Below are 20,083 nucleotides of genomic sequence, written 5' to 3' on the forward strand. Positions count from 1 at the left end.
ACTGAGGAGCGGGCGGGCCGGCAGGGGTATATATCATCCGCCATGGCGGCGCCACTCTAGGGGGCGACCTGCCGGCCCACTGGAGTTGCTAGGGTAAAAGTTCTCCGACGAACGTGCACGCGCGGCGCGTACACCTACTGGAATGGATGTGAGCAAGCACTCGAAGAAGAACTACATGCTACCATTTTGCATTGCATTTGATAATATGATCTTCAACATTCTGATTGTTGTTATGCCACAGCCATGCATCTCATTCAGTATCTCATTCTCATGCATCTCTCCAATTTCTAATCTAAATACAGCCCTTATTATGTAAACAGAAACAAGTCTGTTCAATAAAAATGCAAGGCATATTGGTAACATTATAGTGTGGTTGTTAGGCAACGAAATACCCTGTATCACTACTATGAAGCGCGGAATAATCTGTCTTACCTTTTTCTGGAGGACACAATGGAAAATGAATATAAACATTCCCTGCAGAGAATTGAAAATGGTGAAGAGATATGCCATGATGACTGTGCTTTCATTAATATACATAAGTCCAAAGGCCCAGGTCAGTCCTAAGAGGCAGAGTAGGGCTATTGCACCTATAACCCATGACCTGTGGAGAGAAAGAAAACAAATGCAGAAAGAAATTCGTCTTTGATCCATAGAGGAATTAGCACATCTACTAGCAGTGATTATATTCCACTATCATTTTAGCAGAAGAAAAAATAATCAGATAGAGTTACAGGGATGTGCTGTTTTTTTTTTGACACAATCGCTTATCAAATTCCATGCACTTTACTAATCTTTGAGCTTGAGGAGAGATACAAAAATGAAAATGTTATGAGGACAGAAATTTATCTTTACCAAAGCAGATTTGTACCATAAACATTTTTAATGCAGTAGCAGTGAATATGTAAATGATATGTAGATGCTGTTTCTGCAAATGGCTGAGAAAAAACAAAACAAAAACAAACCCTTTTAAGGAGTTGTTTTGTTAGCCCCCATGGGTTTCACTGGTGAAGTTGGATTAGCTTCTTTAAATTCTCCCTATTTAACAGTCACTAAGGCACCTTTATTCCTGTTTTTCCCCTAGTTTCTGATTTGTTGGTAAACTTTACCATTGCCAGTTAAAACAAGGTAAAACTACTACACATGGCTGATCAGGCTCTGGGACTTGGTTTGTCTGCTGTCAGGTGGGGAGAAGCTCTCTGTGCTTCTACTTCAGAGTTTTGTTCTGAAGTTTAATGGTGTGGGGAGGAATATTCTCAATGTGTGGCTGCTTCCCCTCAAGAATGCATTTCACTTGGGTTGCTAGGATGGGCTGCAGGGGTAAGAAATGACTCCAGACATTGGTTCACAGACTTTTCCTTTTTGAAAAACCAAGATTAGTTAAGGCAAGCACTCTGAGCTTTGGACAAACAGGGCAGCTGGTGTGTTTTACTTCTGTTAGCTCAGTGTAAGGGGAGCCCGAACCCTCATCCAGGAAGGGGCAAAGCTAACCCAAGCGACTCTGAAACTTTAAATGTTAAGTCACATGGAGGGGTGGATACCCTACTCCATAGGGGTCCCAAAAGCCAAAGCGTGAAGAGCAGGTCAAGGAGCAGAAGGGAACCCAGTCCTGCCTTAGGCTCTGCTTCAGCGTCCACTGCAATGCATAGGAGTCATCACACAGACTTCAGTGAATGCTGGATCGGACCTTAATGAGAGTGCTACTCTGCAGGCACCATGTGAACTTCCACCTAGTGGCCAAAGTGGGGAATGCAGGGCAAGCAACCTCATTTGAGGACCACTCTTAAGACCAAGGGTCAGGTTTCCCTCTAGTTTACGCTGGTGTAAATCAGGAGTAACTCTACCAAAGTGAATGGAATTATAGCATGTAAACCTGGTTTAGGTATGAAGGGATTCAGGCCTGAAAGCCTGCCCAGACATGCTCATTCTCCACTCGCACTTCTCCTCTTTCTAACTCTTCTTCTTTGAGAGAGGCTTTGGATTGACTTCCCCTGAGCGAGGAGGCCTACACCATAACGCTTCACCTCGTCTGTGCCCTCTGTTTACATCAGTCCTGGAGTGCAACAGCTTTGAGCTATCGGCTGGGAACAGCAGAAGGACTTGAAGGATCAAGGTCTGATAGGGAGGAGTGAGCTCAAATTCTGCCTAATTTTCAACCTCCTCAGACATTGCAGGCTTGAAAAAAAAACTTGGCTTGAGATAGAATGGAGTTGGGTTTACATTCTGCTAAGGGAGGGGGAGAGAGAGAGAGTGTGCGTGTGTGTGTGAGAGACAGAGAGAGTGAAAAATCCTGTGAGAAAGCCAAGCCATTTGCAGCTGGGGATGCCAATCTTGTAGTCATGCCACTAGGGCAACATGTCAGCCTTCACTTTGAATTCCTGTGCTTTTATAAAGGTTTGTCCTAAACAGAAACACACTCTTGTTGGGTCAATGTTTCTCATCGTTCTTCTTTAAATATTAGAAAGAAAATACAGTATTATATCTTCCACTGAAGTTCATAAAACATGTATTTATCCATGTGACCAGAAGAGCTCCACTAAGGTAACTACTTATTTAGACAGTTTTTTTTTAAATCCCTGTTATATATCTAGCAAACCAGAACCAGCTCCTTTGAAGCATTTCCAGTCAATTCTGTGAATAAATATTTAGCACTATGCAAATTAAAAATGCAGTCTCAAAAATCCTTCTGAAAGGCGGTCACTTGATAAAGTTTAATAGCTTGGCTGTTTTAAATATTTTTCCTGCCAAGATTCCACCAGCAAGGAGATCACATTATGATCTTAATTGCAAAATCAAGTCATTTATATAAAAAAAATTAGTAACGCAGAAACAGAGATTTTTCTCTTGTGTACTTGAGTATTTTGGTTGTTTAAAAATGACTGAAATGGTAATTGAAAATTACCCTATCTCCACTTTCAGCCAGTTCTTAAGTCTAAGGAGAGCACCTCAGACTACAGAGATCCACAGGAGAGAGTGAACCATTTATATGGTAGTAACAGAAATATGCTACCTTAGCAGCTGAAAGGAATCTTTGGGTTAGAGGAGCCACCCAGCACAACCTGTGCAATATACAAAGTTCTGATGTAGAAAACAGACCTGGAGGTAAAGAGGGGGTGGAAACTGCATAAAATTGCTCCATCCCCTACCCTTGAAAAGAGAACTGAAAAATGAAAGAGAATATGACAATGGTACTGAAAAAAATGAACACAAAGGACTCTTCACCAGAAGAACAAACTGAAAGTCTATTGCAAAGCTATTATGCTTCCATTATACTACTTTTTCTCTTTTTTTTTTCTTTTTTGGTTGCAGGACAAGGAATGTTGATACAAAGTGCATAATTTGTAAGTTTCTTGCTTCCTTTTGTTTTTAGATCTTTGTACAGACTTGTGTTTCTGTTACAAGTTTTTCACAGTCTTTTTTTTAATAATTCAATTCTAAAGAAATGGAAAAACAAAACATCAAACGTTGGCACGATTGAAAGCCTGAAATTGACAATTTGTGACAACTGTGCATTCTCATCTTTAAGGAGACATTTTTTCCAAGCCTTGCACAGAGATTTAGCCCCGGTTAGCTTCGGAGTTATATGGATTAATATCCATGCATCACTTCGAAAATTTACCCCTAAATTGCATTAAGAATTCCAAGCCAAAGCCTTCCTTACCAACACAACACAGTTGATGCACAGAGCGACAGAGCGTAATGAAACAAGAAAGCTGCTATTGGTATAACAAGTCTGTACTACACAAGATTGCTTTAACACTTGCAGTGAATTCGGGTGATGTCCAATCAGGAATTGTGAAGCAGATAAAGTGACAATTGTTTGGCAATACATATGCAGCATGTTTACTCTGCATAGAAGCTGTATGCCTGGCCATTTTCCTGCACAGTTTGCTCTTCTGCCTCAAACGTGAATGACAGAAGCTTTAATGATTTTTCAATATTGATCTGCCAGCTGGTTCATGAGACCACACTGATAAATGGGATTTATCAGCCATTCAGGTCATTCTTACTTGATGAAGGGTCTGTTATCCTCATAGCTAAAGAATGCATAGACAAAGACAAGAACACCAACATTAGAATATAATGCCAGAAAAAATATTTTGTAAGAAATAACCAAATCTTATTCTCAGCCTACCAAAAACAATGGCACAGCCTCCTCCTCAGGTGTGTCCCCCAGACACTGACCAGACTGGTTTACTTATCAGAGGATCTAAATAACAGCAGCCTCCTGGCATCACTTATCAAAGCAGCCATCATTCCCTGAGTTCTGTAGCTCCCCAGCCGCAGTCTTCTTCTGTTGCTTATAAAATGTCAATTGACTTAGAAATCTATTTTTAAAAAAATCATTGCTGTCTATGGGGAACATTAATAGAGGAAATCTAATGTAGTCAACCTGGAACGTTTTGATATGTTCAGATGGCAAGCTTCACTGTACCTTAGGCATTCTTCGTCCAATATATTAGGATGTCCTATAGAAGCCTTATCTTTTTATTATTAGTTTTTTTCATAATTGTAACTCCCAGGTTGCCTATTTATGACTCAGACGGCGACATTACCCTCTTCTAAAGATAATGGCATTAGAATCGTCTAAAACCCTCCCCGCTGATTGCAAGGAGACAGGAAAGTGCTGACCTATTTACTTCCATTTTATGGGGGGCGGGGGAACAATGTTGTCCACCAAAGAGACGGAAAGTCACTGGAGTTACCTGGGTGTGAGATCAGGACTGGGCCCCGAGTGAGGTGGGAAAGCTGCCCCCAGTCGCGGTCCAGCAATCCCGCCCAACCCACTAGCCAGGCTACCTGTGCACCCATTCACACCTCCGCTAACTCCACGGCACAACACCCCATGCCAGAGTCGACTCCCGCCTCCACACCATTACCAACACCATTGGGCTGGCCGACCCCCTCCTCTCCAGCTGGAGCTACCACCAGCCTAGCGGTGTTGGTGCTTTGTCATCTCCCCATCGCTTTTCTCCAGCATCCGACCACCACCTCCCATCTCGTGCACCCTGGGCTGGCCTCCCTCTACTACAGCCACGCTCTCACTTACACGAGGATGGCCAGTTTCCCTACACGTGGCCTCTGCTGCTTGGCAGCATGCAGGGCCAGGCCGGGGGTGGAAGAAGCCATTGTCATGGTTACATGCAGGTCTCTGCTGTGTTCGGATGCTTGGGGTAGCTTTCCATCCAGGGGCAAAGCTGAACTAATGGCTTCCCAGGGGGATGACACTTGACTTCATAATATGAACTTTTTTTCTAGCAGGGAAGCCATGGGGGCTGGGGAGGGAGGCTTGGGGTAGAGGATGAGGAAGGTTTCGTACTGCTGGAAGCTGGGACTCCTGGCTGGAGCAAATTCCACCCTGAACCATCCTCCCAGGCCAGCAAACACCTGTGTCACTCCCCAGCCTGTGCTCTTGGTGTGGCTCCTCTTCTCGTTGCTGGGGGAAACAGGTCACATCAGGAGCGAAAGCAAAGGGTGCAGAAGGGAAGTAGTGAGTACCAATGCGAGGCTCTCAGCTCTGACGTGGGGTGGTGGCGGGGAACAGGCCAGAGAGGAGGAATCAGCCTGCGGGTCATTGGGTTGGGGCCCGTGAGGAAGCCTATCGGAGGAGTGTGGGTTGTTTCACTGGGGAAAGGAGTGGGAGCTGGGAATGGGGTAGGATTCCCGTTTGGAGGGCAGAGTAAAGGGAGCTTACCACTGGTATCAAGAGTCTAAGGAGCGAGCCCTTGGTCTGAGGGCCTATTGGTTTCTATTTCCCTCCATGAGCAGAGGCTCTGACTGTAACTTAGGGGAGAAGCTGAACTGGGGTTCCATGCACTGCCCCATCTCTGCCTCCGAGGGGCTGCGAGAGCATCAGGGCAGCCAGCCCTCTCGCAGACCCCTGCTATGGCCTGTTGATGCTACAGCTGGGAACCTTGGTACCCAGGCAGAGGACAGGCACCCTCTCACCACTGCCCAGCTGATAGCAACCCTTTGTGCAGACCACAGTGTCTCCTAGCAGAGGGAGGGGAAAGCAGCAGGCAGCACACTTCAGCTAGCTACCCAGGAAAAAGAGCCACAAAAAGTATCTCTGCAGAGGCAATCAAGGCAAGGCGAAAAGGGACAGAACAAGTCCATCTGTTTGATCTCCTTCAGCAGCTCAGCTGGCCAGTTTGCGGCTGGGGAAAGGAGCACGTCACTCAATGTAGCTTTTCCTGGCTGCTCCCGTGTCCCAATGACCTCACCGATAGGGGCCATGCAGATACTTTGCAGAAGGTGGAGCAGTGACTAGGTAGAGCAAGAAGCAGCCAGGGCAGCTACCTTTTCCCTCCACACGTCCCCAGCATGGCTTTGTCCACAGGTCTGCTCCCCTCCTCAACAACTATGGGAAGTGAAGGGGAAGAGCGTGCAGGCTTTGGCCTCATAACCAGTTTTCTGAATTTTGTAAGTCAGTGTGAAGCTGGGCGTTTCCCCGCTGCCTCCCCCTACCAGAGCCTTTTCTCTCTACAGGGAAAGGCTCCGGCACGGGGAGCTGTGTCTCCTCCCTGCCAGAGCCTTTCACTGACGTGTAGCTACACATCACAGTTTGGATGCAACAGGCTTTTCATTGCGGCATGTAGCTACACATGCCCTACCTGCTGCTGCCAGCGGTGCATGGTACAGACATAGTCTTAGTGTCTTAGCTTCAGCTGTCTCAGCCTCTTCAAAGTTTTTGACTGAGTAGCAATGGCCTTTCTCCAAGGTATCTGGAAGGGCTGTTTTATCTTTGTGTAAACAAAATGTGAGATCATTGGATTTGCCCTGTAGCTTAAAGTTTTCAAAAGTGCCTAAAGGTAAAATTTTCAAAACATTTAAGTGACTTACGAGCCTAAGATACATTTTCCAAAGAGACTGTGACACTTAGGAGCCTAAGTCCCATGGACCAGATATTCAAAGGTATTTAGGTGCCTAAAGATGCAGATAGGCCCTTAGTGGATTTTCAGAAGCACCTGAGAAGGTTAAGTGCCTAACTCCCATGGGTTTCAGACTTCTGGCTCATGGGACGTAGGCTCCTAAGTCACTCACAACATTTTTATTTTTTGTTTTGATTTAAAAACTAAAGTAGTTTTACAAAGATTAGCTCACATGTAAATATTTGTTCCCATAAACTGACCAGAGCAGAACCTGTTTCCTGGTAACGTTCAGGGGTGCTGTATGTTGTTATGATTGCTAGTGTAGTGTTACTGCCTGCAATGTACACAAGAAATTACAGAAAAGAGACTACAGCCTTGGAATTATATATATTACCAGCCCCTGACTGAGGGAAAATGTAGCTGATAGCTATAAAGCTTTGGCATGATACTTAGATACGATACAAGCAAGTAAAAATCAATCCCAAGTCTTGGTGAAATGAACATATATTATCCCCCAAAATGTAACACACATATAAAGAATCTGTAGAGGGTCCATATTTAAAATACTGTGTACCCCCATCTAATTCCATATGTTTCTTCCTAACCCATGGCAACTAGTGATTAGATTATGCCCTGAGACATGAGGATCTAAATCCCTACATTTGTTTTAATCTATCTGACAGAATGCTGGATGGCCTTATTATCCATATAAATGTCCAGTACATTTTTGAATCCAAGAAAAACCACAACTGTAGCTTGGGGCAATGAGTTCTATAAATGTGCTGTGTAAATCTTTTAAAATCAGATTTAAGTTACATGTCTTTCAATTTCATTGGGTTCCCTTGTTCTTATATTGTGAGAGAGAAGTGTCCACATTACCGCCTGTATTCCCTGCAATGTTTGCAGGACTAAACGGTGTCTAAAGTTAGGCTCCTACATCCCCGTTTAGGCAGCTAACTAAATGGCCTGGTTTTCAAAGCAGAGAGCATCCGGCAGCTCTCCAGATACAGAAGGGATGGCAAGGGATAAAATATGCATCTGATTTTTAAAATCTTGGCCTACGCTTCTGTGAACCTAATCCCTCAATGCCAACTGGCAAGGGGTTTACAAGAATATCCTGATTCTGGCCTGTACATTCTGGTTTACCAGAGAATGTCATGTGTGAGGTCTTAAATGAAAGCCAGGATCACATTCGTCATTAATACCACTGTGAAATATAGGTACAGATACTATGCAAGCAGTTATGTATGTCTACTAAAAATGTGTTCCCAAAGTCTGTATTAAGGCACAGTTGACAGACAGGTTTTCTGCCAAACAAAATATGTTAAGCCAACACAGTGGAAGCCTCATTTACACACAAAGTCAATGGGGAAGTCAATAGGGAGGCAACACACTGGAGAATAAGCTACAGGAGGTTATCCTGACTCTGGGTACAACCACTGAACTTTGGGGGATATAAGGAGAAGGCCAGGAAGACACTCCTTTATTCTTCCCTTAAGAAGTAATCAGGCAGAGCAGTTATATTCGTGAAAAAGAGATCACATCCAGGCTTGGCTGAAAATGCTGCAGAAGACATCTGAGGGAGGTAAACTTCTCTCAACCTTTTGTTTCCGTTATCCTTTCTCAATATTTCGTGTCTCTGGAACCTTTGCTAATAAATATTTCGTGTCTCTGGAACCTTTGCTAATAAATTTATTGTTGTTTTCACTGTAAACATATCTCAGAGCAGTGAGATTAAGCTAGGTGTTGCTCTTGAGTTGAACCAAACAAGCTGGTGTGTCTCCTGGGGACAGTAGTCCTGGTATCTCTCTGAGTGTGCAACGGAGGAGGGGCTGGGTACAGAGAAACACTTCAAAGGAGGCTGGGGACTGGGGCACACCAACTGTTAACCTGCAAGGCAACGTAAGGGCTGGCATAGCCCAGAGGAGATTGCTTAGGTTGGTAACGGGCTGATGGTGTCAGGGAACTGACACCCAGTTAAGTACAAGCATTTTGCCACTCATGGAAGGTGCAGGGGGGAAAGTAAAAACGTGACTGAGTCATGAGTACCCTGAAAAGCATCACAACTTCTAACATCTCCCCTATTATTAATTATATATTTTATTACACACACACACACACACTGTGTGACGTTGCACCCCATAAAGCTTTATGGAAATATGCTTGTGAATATATATCTGACATACCTGGAATATGTTTTATGCTACATATGCCATGTAACATATCTCTGTAAAGGTTATGATCTATTAAATCTATTTCATCCTATTTGTATGCATGTGTCATTTTTATATTCGAAGTTATGAATATTGGCTGTGCACTGGTTTGATTTTAAGTAGTCTTAGTAAGGCATTTTGGTAGCTTCTTTAGAAAGCAGTAAAGAGTCCCGTGGCAACTTATAGACTAACAGACGTATTGGAGCATGAGCTTTCATGGGTGAATACCCACTTTGTCAGATGCATGAGGTGGAAATTTCCAGAGGCAGGTATAAATATTCAGGCAAGAATCAGTCTAGAGATAACGAGGTTAGTTCAATCAGGGAGGCTGAGGCCCTCTTCTAACAGTTGAGGTGTGAACACCAAGAGAGGAGAAACTGCTTTTGTAGCTGGCTAGCCATTCACAGTCTTTGGGTATGGCTACACTTGAAACTTCGGCAGCGCTTTGAAGTGCGAGTGTGGTCGCAGCGCCAGCGCTGGGAGAGACCTCTCCCAGCGCTGCACGTACTCCACATCCTCTACGAGTGTAGCTTGCAGCGCTGGGAGCCGCGCTCCCAGCACTGCGGCACTGTTTACACTGAGGCTTTACAGCGCTGTATCTTGCAGCGCTCAGGGGGGTGTTTTTTTCACACTCCTGAGCGTGAAAGTTGCAGCACTGTAAAGCGCCAGTGTAGCCATGGCCTTTGTTTAATCCTGAGCGGATGGTGTCAAATTTTTTAGAGGTAGCCATCTTGCAGCAAAAAAACTTCAGGACCAGACTCTAAAGAGAAGCTGCTGAGCTTCAGTTCATTTGCAAATTTGACACTATCAGGATTAAACAAAGACTGTGAATGGCTTGCCAACTACAAAAGCAGTTACTCCTCCTTTGGTGTTCACATCTCAACTGCTAGAAGAAGGGCTTATCCTCCCTGACTGAGTTCATTATCTTTAGACTGATCCTTGCCTGCATATTTACACTTGCCCCTGGAAATTTCCACCACATGTGTCTGAGGACGTGGGTCCATGAAAACTCATGCTCCAATATGTCTATTAGTCTATCAGGTGCCACAGGATTCTTTGTCACGTATTACCATAGTGCCTAGGACCCCCCCTGTGGATGAGGATCCTCTCATTCATCCTCTCCCTTAAATAAACAGTGCCAACCTTTCCAGTCACTAGTTCACTCAGAAATCAATATATGGAGATATACCTATCCCATAGAACTGGAAGGGACCCCAAAAGGTTATTAAGTCTAGCCCCCTGTCTTCACTAGGAGGACCAGATACTGATTTTTCCCCCAGATCCCTAAGTGACCCCCTCAAGGACTGAACTCACAAACCTGAGTTTAGAAGCCTGATGTTCAAACCACTGAGCTATCCCTCCCCCCTGATTAGATGCTATGGTTCTAATCATCTTCATCTCCAGTTGCCTGACTCCTTCTATTTCTGCTCTATGTGGGCATTTCCTGAAGCACTTATGTAACTTAAGAGCACAAACCATATTGACTTAGGCTCTTTTTAAAATCACAGTCAGTATTTTTTAGATGGAATGACCAGAAATGTGAGCGTGCAAGTGAACAGCATAGTCGTGCACTTCAAAGGGCACATGGATAACCTCAAAGTAATATCCTGTAGACAGACTTCCTCATGTATGTGCTACTAGCAACCTAGAGTATTAAAACTTGAACAAACTTCTGAAATTCAATTACTTTAACTATTTATACTGTTTGCTTGTATTTTTTGCAGCTGGGACAAAAACAAATGAAGAAAGTCTGTATTTTTTTTAAAATTGGAATTATTTCTGTTGGCTTTATGTGGTATAAGGTAAGTTTTTTTGTTTTGTTTTTTTACAAAATTTAACTTTTCAGCCAACTCTGAACTGAAAGCAGCCCATTAAAGTAAGACATAAATAACCAACAACATGCAGCTAGACATTTGATGGTTTAATCATAGGTTCCACTAATTAAAAATAACTATGACATTTCAAAGTGTTCCCCCTTATTCCTGAGACCAATAAAAGGGTCAGGCTTGAAAAACATGTGGACAAAAGGTGCTGATATCAAAATTCTTACTCATATGAGTAGTCACTATGAGCATAAGTAGTCCGCTAAGCAAATATGGCAGAAATGAGCCCAAAGTGAGTAGAACCTTACTTGGCTTCTATGGCTGATCAATGCTCTGAAAAAAAGAGAGGTTACGTGTGCGCCTCAAAAATAATTTGAAATAAATGTGCGTAATTCATCTTCATCTTCCCTGGAGATGGGAATTCCTGTAGAAGGACTAAAAACACAATGTGATGTTATTTTCCATTCATATCTGCCATGGGAAATGGTGTGTTGTTTTTTTTCTTCAGTTTTAGGGTTAGCAATAATTGATTGAGGCAACTTCTGAAAAGCTACCATAAGTGACTTGAAGTAGCTCCTGGCATAAAACAAATGTGTTCATTGCTAATTAGTGAAGGAGTGTCTTCATTCTGAAAAATCAATAGCCAGCAATAAGGGACTTCTTAAAGGATTTGGCTTCACATTTTGTGACAAAGATCCAGCATGACTGGCTGGCATCAAGCCACATTTTATAATCAAATTTCTTAGACCACTAATATGCATCACCTGGATTTTCATTAAACAGTTTCACCAGTCTCATTTTTCAGCTACTACACTGTCACAATCATGAACAAGATTTTATCCCGTTTCCCCTATTTTCTCTTAGCCCCTTAGTGCTTCCTCAGCTTCCCCATTCTGATGATTAAAAGAACTCTCATTGGCTGCCACTGAACTGCAAGAAAGCAGGCCAAAATCCATGTTCTCAATTACTGCCCTTAGGGTGACATCTCTACAATGCTACATTTGGAAGGGAAGAGGTGCCGAGGCTCAAGCAATTTTTTTACATTTGTAACTGATGCTGTAATTTATGGCAAGCCCTGGCAAACCCTGGCACAAATTAAGCACTGCATCTGTGGAACAGCTTTTACTGGATTAACATAGCCAGAATCAGCAGGAAGGCCCAGAGCAGAGTTCAAGATCCTACTGCACATAAAAGAAAAAGAGAAAAAATTAGATTGCCTGCTTTTCGGAGATCTCTATGGGTATATTGTGGGGTAATCGGCCCATCAGCCTTGTTCCCAGAAGATATAGCAGGCTAGCCAGCTGCTGCCAAATAGCTACAATGGTGAGTGGGCTATCTACCCAATCACTGAAGATGTTTAAATTGGGTAGCAGGCTCCTTGCACTGTGAAGAATTTATCTCAGGTAGGAGGTATGGGTAATTTTGTTGGGGGAAGAGAGGTCAAGGAGTCTGCGAGGGGAAGAGAAAGTGGCCCTAGAGAAGGACCAAAATAAGCTGTGGATAATTCAGGTAAATGCTGGACAAGGATCTGGTACCCAGTTCATCAGTCCCTCACACCTGGAGGAGTCACCTATATTAGTGCACACTGATCGCCAGATGGGTGCATGTCATGACCACATCAGAATGGGAGTGCTGTGTCACACTAGTGTCAGTGAGGACACAAAGGTGTAGGACAATGGGGAAACACAGCTATGAGTTTTGAGTGCTGATCAGAATTGTTTCAGGCTTGCCCACCTGTAATTTGAACCCAAGGAAGATGCCTGTGCAGAGCTGCAAACAGGATCAAGTCCCTTGGGGGCAGGATCCTCAAAAGTACCTGTTGTTATTATACACTCAATTCCCATGGCCTTTCAATGGGAGTAGGACTCCTAACTCCCTTACACAATCTTGCAGATCTCACCCAGCTAGGCCACCATCACTCTAGGCCACCTTCTTAGGTCATTCAGGTACAGGACTTAGAACTACTGCATCATTTGCCTGGTTATATCTTATAACATTGGACCTCTTATTCCCTTTTGTTTCAACAGGAGGTTGTTGCGAAAGATCTGGCCTGTTTTCTGAGATTTGTTCTTAATTATTGTAATTGAAAAGAGCAATTTTGTTAAGCTCATCTAATTTCTGTAAGTAATTAATTGCCCTCAAAATTGCTTACCCTGTTTATTTCCTTCCTTCTAACTTTGCAAAGACGTGCCATAATTATTCAAAACACAGTAAAGTATAACCATGTATCTGATTTTTCCGCTTGATGCAGATTCAATAAAAACTTTGACCACATTTGCATTTTTCAAGCAGGGCTTTGCAGATAAAATACTAAATCTGTGAATTTTTAAAACAATAATCTTGATGAATGGTTTCATAGCAAAATCTTGGGTATTTAATATCTTCCAGGACACTCTCTCAATCGATAATTATTGATTGGTTTTTATTCTGGAAGGAAGACACCTGTCAGTGAAAAGATGAGCACTTCCTATTGCCATTCAGCACTAATGTAAGCCATCATGAAAACGATAGCTAAACAAGCAAAAAAACCCCACAACTGATAATCTATTATTAATAAAAACATTCCATAAAAAAAACTAAAACTGTGTCCAACAGGAATAGACAAAATATGATGTTGCAATCAATGTGATCCATCTGGACAAAAATGCACATAAAAATAAATGCAATCCCAGGTGGTTTTTCATTTCAATGACATCAAATATTGGCAATTTTCCTTTAAGGTGTTTGCAAACTCTGAACACCATTACAAAATAGAATATGTAGCATGTTTGCTTGGCAGGACTCTTATAAGCACTTAATTTTGTGGATGTGCAGCAGGTGAGTGTATTTCTTCGGGTTTTGTGCATTAGAAATGTGATCACGAGGGGATGCAGATGTGGGTTGCATGGCATGAGTTCTGAGCCATCCATAGGGCTGTTGAGCATGGTGCTTTGGTGCGATTCAAAAATGTGTAGTAAGCTGACTGCTAAGCTTGTGAGAGCACTGTGTCAACATGCATTATAAATTATAGGGCTATAAGGAAACGTTATGATCACCCAGTCTGACCTCCTGCACCATAGGGACCAGAGACCCTCACCCAGTAACTTCATCATCTAGCCAAAGAGTCTGTGGTTAAACTAGGTGAATAAAATCACTCCTGATGTGAGGTACGTGACACAGAAGCTAAGACCCATTTTCAAAAGCACCTAAATCACTTAGGGTCTGTCTACATGGCAAAAACCAAGGTGACTCTCAGAACCTGAGTCTACAACTCGGGCTTGTGCTATGGCGCTAAAAATAGCCATTTAGGTGTTCCATCTTGGGCTGAGCTCAAGCCGTGAAACACACCTCTCCTCCCCACATTTCAGATCCCAGGCTCCAGCATGAGCTGGAACATCGATAGCTACATGGCCACTGAACCCAAGTCTGTAGGTCCAGGCTCTGAGACTCGCTGCTGTGGGTGGGTTCGGTTTTTTGCCATGTGGACGTACCCCGAGACACTTGAAAATTTTCCAAGTGAAGCTGGAACTTTCTGTAAAGTTTCCAAGTGACAGAGAATACCCATGTCCCTTGGGAAGCTGCTCCACTGGCTAACTGCCGTCACCGCTAAACATTTCCACTTTATTTCCAGTCTGAACTGGTCTAGCTGAAGCTTATGCTATGTTATGGCTCTTGTATGTATTTGCTCCTTAGTATGAGATATCTTTCCCCAGTATAGGCTCTCATGTGCCTCTATCTACTTTGGAAGGAAGCACTGGAGGAAATGTGATTTGAACCTGTAGTTTCAAAAAGACGATAATTAGTCCAAACTGGCTGGTTAGACTCTTATACAGTCTGGGAAGGACAGAATTAGAAGCACTGCTGTGCTGGCGGCTGGCCCTGCGCTCACTCTTCCTTCTCAATTATGTGCTCAAGGAGCCTCTCCCCCTGGTTAGTAGAAGTAAACGGAAATCCTAACAATAGCTATTATCAATTCCTATGACTATTTTAGTTTATTCATTACAAATTATTATGAATTCATCAGTAGGGCTTCAGGGTATAGGGTAATAGAAATAGTCACTTCTACTACTGCAAATAAGCATTTCCATTCACTGGCTTGCACATCAACACTTATCCCTGGATCATCCCCATCGCATTCACTTCCCGAAGACTCAGCAGGGCTCATTGGGGCGCACAAAATCTCCTATTATTAAGCACTGTGCACAGGTCTCGGAATAATGGGCCTGATCCTTAGTGATCGTCCTTGACTCCCCACTGACAGGAATTGAGGGGTGCTGAATACCTTGCTAGACTGGTCTTACAACCAAGCCTATCAGCTTTGAGTGCTGGGTTGAGCAGATTCTGAGCATGAATACTTTGGTTCTCTGCACTTTTCTCCCCAGCCTTCAGCAGCCTGTACAATGGAGCCCGCAGGCAGCAAGTTATTCAGCACGATCACTGCATGTTTATAGGCAACTGTCAGTGCAGAAGTAATAAAGGATTAAAATGTTTCTATTCTGCAAGATGAGTCCCCATCTGAAGCTGGTACAATTATGTACTTCCAGAGCCTGCAGCATCATTAACCATTTCTAAAAATTGTGTCTTCAGATGATAATACAAATTGCTACAGAAATTAACAAAGATTTAATATACAGATCTGAAATGTGATCTTTATTATCTTTGTATTTTCATTTGATTTCAAAACCACAACTATACTACTGAAAAATTAATCTGGCTTTGGTAAAATGACACTCAACATAAAAATCATCAAAAAAAATCCTTACCAACGTTACTGACCCAATCTCCTTATTATGAAAGTGGAAGGAAGCTTAAACAACTAAAATCTAGCTTACTTTTCACTGCATTGAAAGCAATTTGTTTACTTTCTGGCATTTCAATCAGATTGGATCAGTCAGTTTCACTTTCTGTTTTGCATGATGCTGTGTCTGAGCATAGATTTTATTCTACATTTCTGTAGATGAACATTTATTTTTCTTTTTAAATTTCATTTCATTTAATAAAAAACATGGTTACTTACCTTGTAACTCTTGTTCTTCAAGATGTGTTGCCCATATCCATTCCAGGAGGTGTACGCGCCGCGCGTGCACGTTCGTCGGAAACTTTTACCCTAGCAACTCAAGCGGGCCGGCAGGTCGCCCCCTAGAGTGGCGCCGCTATGGCGGGTGATATATACCCCTGCCGGCCCGCCCGCTCCTCAGTTCCTTCTTGCCGGCTACTCCGACAGTGGGGAAGGAGGGCGGGTGTGGAATGGATATGAGCAACACATCTCGAAGAACAAGAGTTACAGGTAAGTAACATGTTTTTTCTTTCGAGTGCTCTCTCATATCCATTCCAGTAGATGATTCCCAAGCCTTACCTAGGCGGTGGGGCGGAGTTGAGAGGTCACAGTGCGCAACACAGCAGAACCGAAGGCGCATCATCCCTGGACTGCTGACCAGGGCATAATGGCTAGTAGAACGTGTGCACGGAGACCAGGTCGCCGTCTTGCAGTATTTGTCCGATGGGAACTCGTGCGAGGAAACGCTTACCGACGTTGATGCTGGGCTTCTGTAGAGTGTGCCAGTTATACGCCCGAAGGGAGATTGGGCGAGATGTCGTAACATTTTTTTTCCTTCATTGCAGGAACAGTTATTCCCTTACAACCGTAGGGGAGGCATCCTTGTGAGGAGCTGGCATGCTCCCTGAAGCCGCTCAGCTGTAAAACAATTGCGACATAACAGCTAGTGGGACTTAGCGGAACTAGAAGCTTAGTTTCTATTCTACTATAATAGTGCTTGCCCTGCGCACGTCTGGCAATGTATATGTTGTTCACTACGAGTGAATGAGTGCTATAAGGAAGAAAAGAATACCGGGAAGGAATATGTCCTGGTTAACCGGTGGAAAGCCGAGACATTTGTGGAGGATATGCGGGTGCGGCCTAGTAATGCACCTCTTGTCTCGATGGATGAAGACCGTGTAGTGGAGGTCTCACGACGAGTCGCGCAGCTCCTGATAACGCGTCCTTAGACGGATGTGGAATGCGCACAAGACACAGAACGACGCATGCATTAGTAACGTTTACCAGCGACAAATGGGAGGAGGGGATGCATGCATAGCCAAAGCGGTCAAACGGGGGGAACATTTAATGACAAAGACAACACACGTTAAAGATCCCAGGAGGGGGGCTGGGATGACGGACTTGAGGTAAAGGCGCTCATCAGCCCTTTGAGGAAATCTAGGTGAACATCTACGTGGGGCGAAAACGGCGGTATGGGGCCATCGGCCCAGTGGTGGAAAGTGAGATGAGCCGCCAGTGAACCCGTGGCATCGAAGTGCATAATACCGAGGTGCGCGTCCTGTTGTAGTACCTTTTGTGTTTAATTGAGCGACCCAATAGGTAGTTCCAAGACGATCGGGAATGGAAACATTGGCCAGGGTGGACAGGCTTTCCACAACACGCTACAGGGTAAACAGCTTCCACTTGCTATGTTACGCTCGTCCTGTGGAGGGGCTTTCAGACTGCCGAGAAGTGACTTGCTACACTGGAGAGAGCAGTGGCAATTCAGGTACCCCACTATAGCCACGCAGGCCAACGCCGATAGGTGACGGGACTGAAGGTCGGGTGACAAGAGCCGAGCCGGTATCCTCTGCCGTGTCAGGTACCAGGTGAAAAGGCCAGGGGAATAGGTCACTACCAGACAGGTCCAGAGAGATAGAGTACCAATGCTGAGGTGCCATGCTGGTGGCATGAGAATCACAGCTGGGCCACTGTCCTGCGCGCCTTCAGAAGGACCTTGAGGACTTAATGGGCAAACGAGGGTAAAGGCAAATATAAAGTGCGTTTCCCCGGTAATCAAGTGAAGGCATCGGCTCCGCAACACATTAAACGACGAACAGATCCCGACGATCCGCTCAGGCCTGGAGGAGTCAGAAACAGCGGGAACTTCCATGTTGGGTGAATGTCGAAAATATCCATGTGGGGAGTGCATCCCACTTGCGGAAAAGCGTATAGGCCTATCGTCTGGGCGAAGGGACCATATCGTGGAGACTGACATATGGAGCCGAACTGAGATGGTCGCCAGGGTATTGCGCGCCCCGGGTGAGAAAGGAAGCGACTAGGTGGAACTTGAGTGGCTATGCAAAATTCCCACAACATAATGGCCTCCCAACAGAGAAGAGGAGATCTCAGTCCCGCCCTGCTTGTTGACATAGTTACACACCGCGTGGTGTTTGTCTATGAAAACCTGAGACACACGCGGCCCTCGGATCTGCCGATGGAGCGTCTGAATAGCCAAGGCGGGACCGCTTCAAGATCTCACGGACAGTTGTATATGGAAGAAGCATTGATTCCGAGGATAACCAGCGACCCTACGTCCTCAACTGGTCCCTAGAGTGGCTCCGCCACATCCGTCAAGTCCGATGCCGCCCGTCCGATTGGAGTGAGAGGAATCGAGGGCTGATGGGAGGCATGGACTAGGTGCCCTGCGCATGTCCGACTGGACTCACAGCGGCACCATTGGAGGGAAGAAGAAAGTAAGTCGCGTGGAGACATTGTGACGACGGTACACAAATGAATCGGATCTGGGGCTTTGGCGCAGCTGAGGGATGAAGCCACGACTGCAGAAGATCTGAGTCTTTGATAGTTCCTGGCGTGCTTTGCACGTTCACAAGAAGTGCAGGCCGCCATGGTGGCCCACAAGAGTGTGAGGAGGTGTGCGAGTAGATATATAGATGAGGTGAAGCCTGCAGACCCGGATTGATGTCGACAAGGATGGCCTGGAATCATGGATCAAAGGGAAGATCTGTGGCCCGTAGGCCGTGGTGAGAGTCACCTAGGACGGCGCCAGATACAAATTCTATCCTCATGGGTAAGACGTGGACAGACCAGTGACTACTCTAAGAGCATAGCAATACAGGACACTAGGTTTTGCGAAGGCGGCTGTGGAGTCATACGGACACGTTGGGTGAGCACCACGGGCCTGTCTGATCGGTCTCGGTATAAGACCAAGTTCGTCCGAGGTAAGGGAAATAACTCACCGAACTGCCCGCCGACGAAGGAATAGGCGGAAACGACTAACGGCCATAGCACACTTCGTTGAACCTCTTCGGTGGGACCGCCGAGAGGGCCGAACGGGGAGACCAGTAGAACTGATAAGTGACGAGCTGCTACTGAGGAAAGCCGCATAGACACATATCGCATATGGGGCAGGAAAATGGCGATATGAAAATAGGCGTCTTGCAATGTCGAGGCGCTACGCAGTCTCCAGGATCCTAGGGATGGATGATGGTCCCCAAAGGAAACACATGCGGAAATTTAAACTTCAGTAAATATTATTTTGAGTCCGGCGGAGAGTCGAGGATGGGACGGAGAACTCCCTTGGCCTTAGGGAATCAAAAATAGCGGGAGTAGAACCCTCTTGCCCTTACTCAGTGGTTTTGCGGAACCTCCTGAATGGCAACCTTTTGTAGTGCGAGCGTTTGGCACTCCCGGAGGAGGTATTCTGCTCGTCGAGAGGGGTCCTGAAGATGGGAGGAGGAGGGGCGGGATAGGCGGGTACGAGCAAACTGCAGTGGTATCCAAACGCAGCATGCGGAGGACCCAACGGTCTGTGTAAGTGAGCCGGCCGCCACGGCAGGGAGGAAGATAGGAGTATGGAGCGTCGGAAGAAGGGTGGAGAGGGGTTCATGAGAAACTGGTACAGTCGCCCTCGGTGCGTATTCTTCAAAATGAGGCTTCGAGCACGGAAGAAGGCTTGTAGGTCCTTGGCCTTGACCCCTTGATTACCAGACTGTCTGCGCCTGCCATTCTTATATTGCGGCGCCTGAAAGGTCTTGCCTCTGTCTGGGCGGAGGGGAAGGCCTACGCTTTGTTGTAAGTGTGCAGGGCGGAAGGGTCTACGCTCGTGTTCACGGCAGTATGCCATTCAGATCCGAGCCCGCATTAATGACCCTGTTTCTTTAGGCTTTGCAGCCAGCGGGTCACGGTCTTAATCCGAGAACAGGCCCTGGCTCAAACAGAAGCATCCTGGTATGGTGTGCTGTTGAGTGCCGGAGGAAGGCCAGAGATGCAGCCAGGAGATACGAGAGCATCGTGAACCTCCGAGTGCTCTGATTGTTCTGGCGGCAGTGAGTCGCCGCGTCCAGTTGCCGGCTGCAAGAGAAGGTGGTCATACTTTTCTTTCTATCCAGTGAAAGGGTTGACCGAACTCCTGATATAGGG

General features: G+C 45.1%; 1 protein-coding gene across 1 annotated transcript in view; it reads right to left on the reverse strand.

Moving 5' to 3' along the window:
- The window catches only part of ADGRL3 (adhesion G protein-coupled receptor L3), an 836,368-nt gene that overhangs the window by 61,232 nt on the left and 755,053 nt on the right, over nucleotides 1-20,083 (reverse strand). The window contains 2 exon segments of the mRNA XM_075066059.1: nucleotides 433-601; nucleotides 4,008-4,034. Coding sequence (XP_074922160.1) covers nucleotides 433-601; nucleotides 4,008-4,034 — 196 coding nt within the window.

Source organism: Chelonoidis abingdonii, chromosome 5, assembly GCF_003597395.2.
Source record: "Chelonoidis abingdonii isolate Lonesome George chromosome 5, CheloAbing_2.0, whole genome shotgun sequence".
In the NCBI taxonomy this organism is placed as follows: domain Eukaryota; kingdom Metazoa; phylum Chordata; order Testudines; family Testudinidae; genus Chelonoidis; species Chelonoidis abingdonii.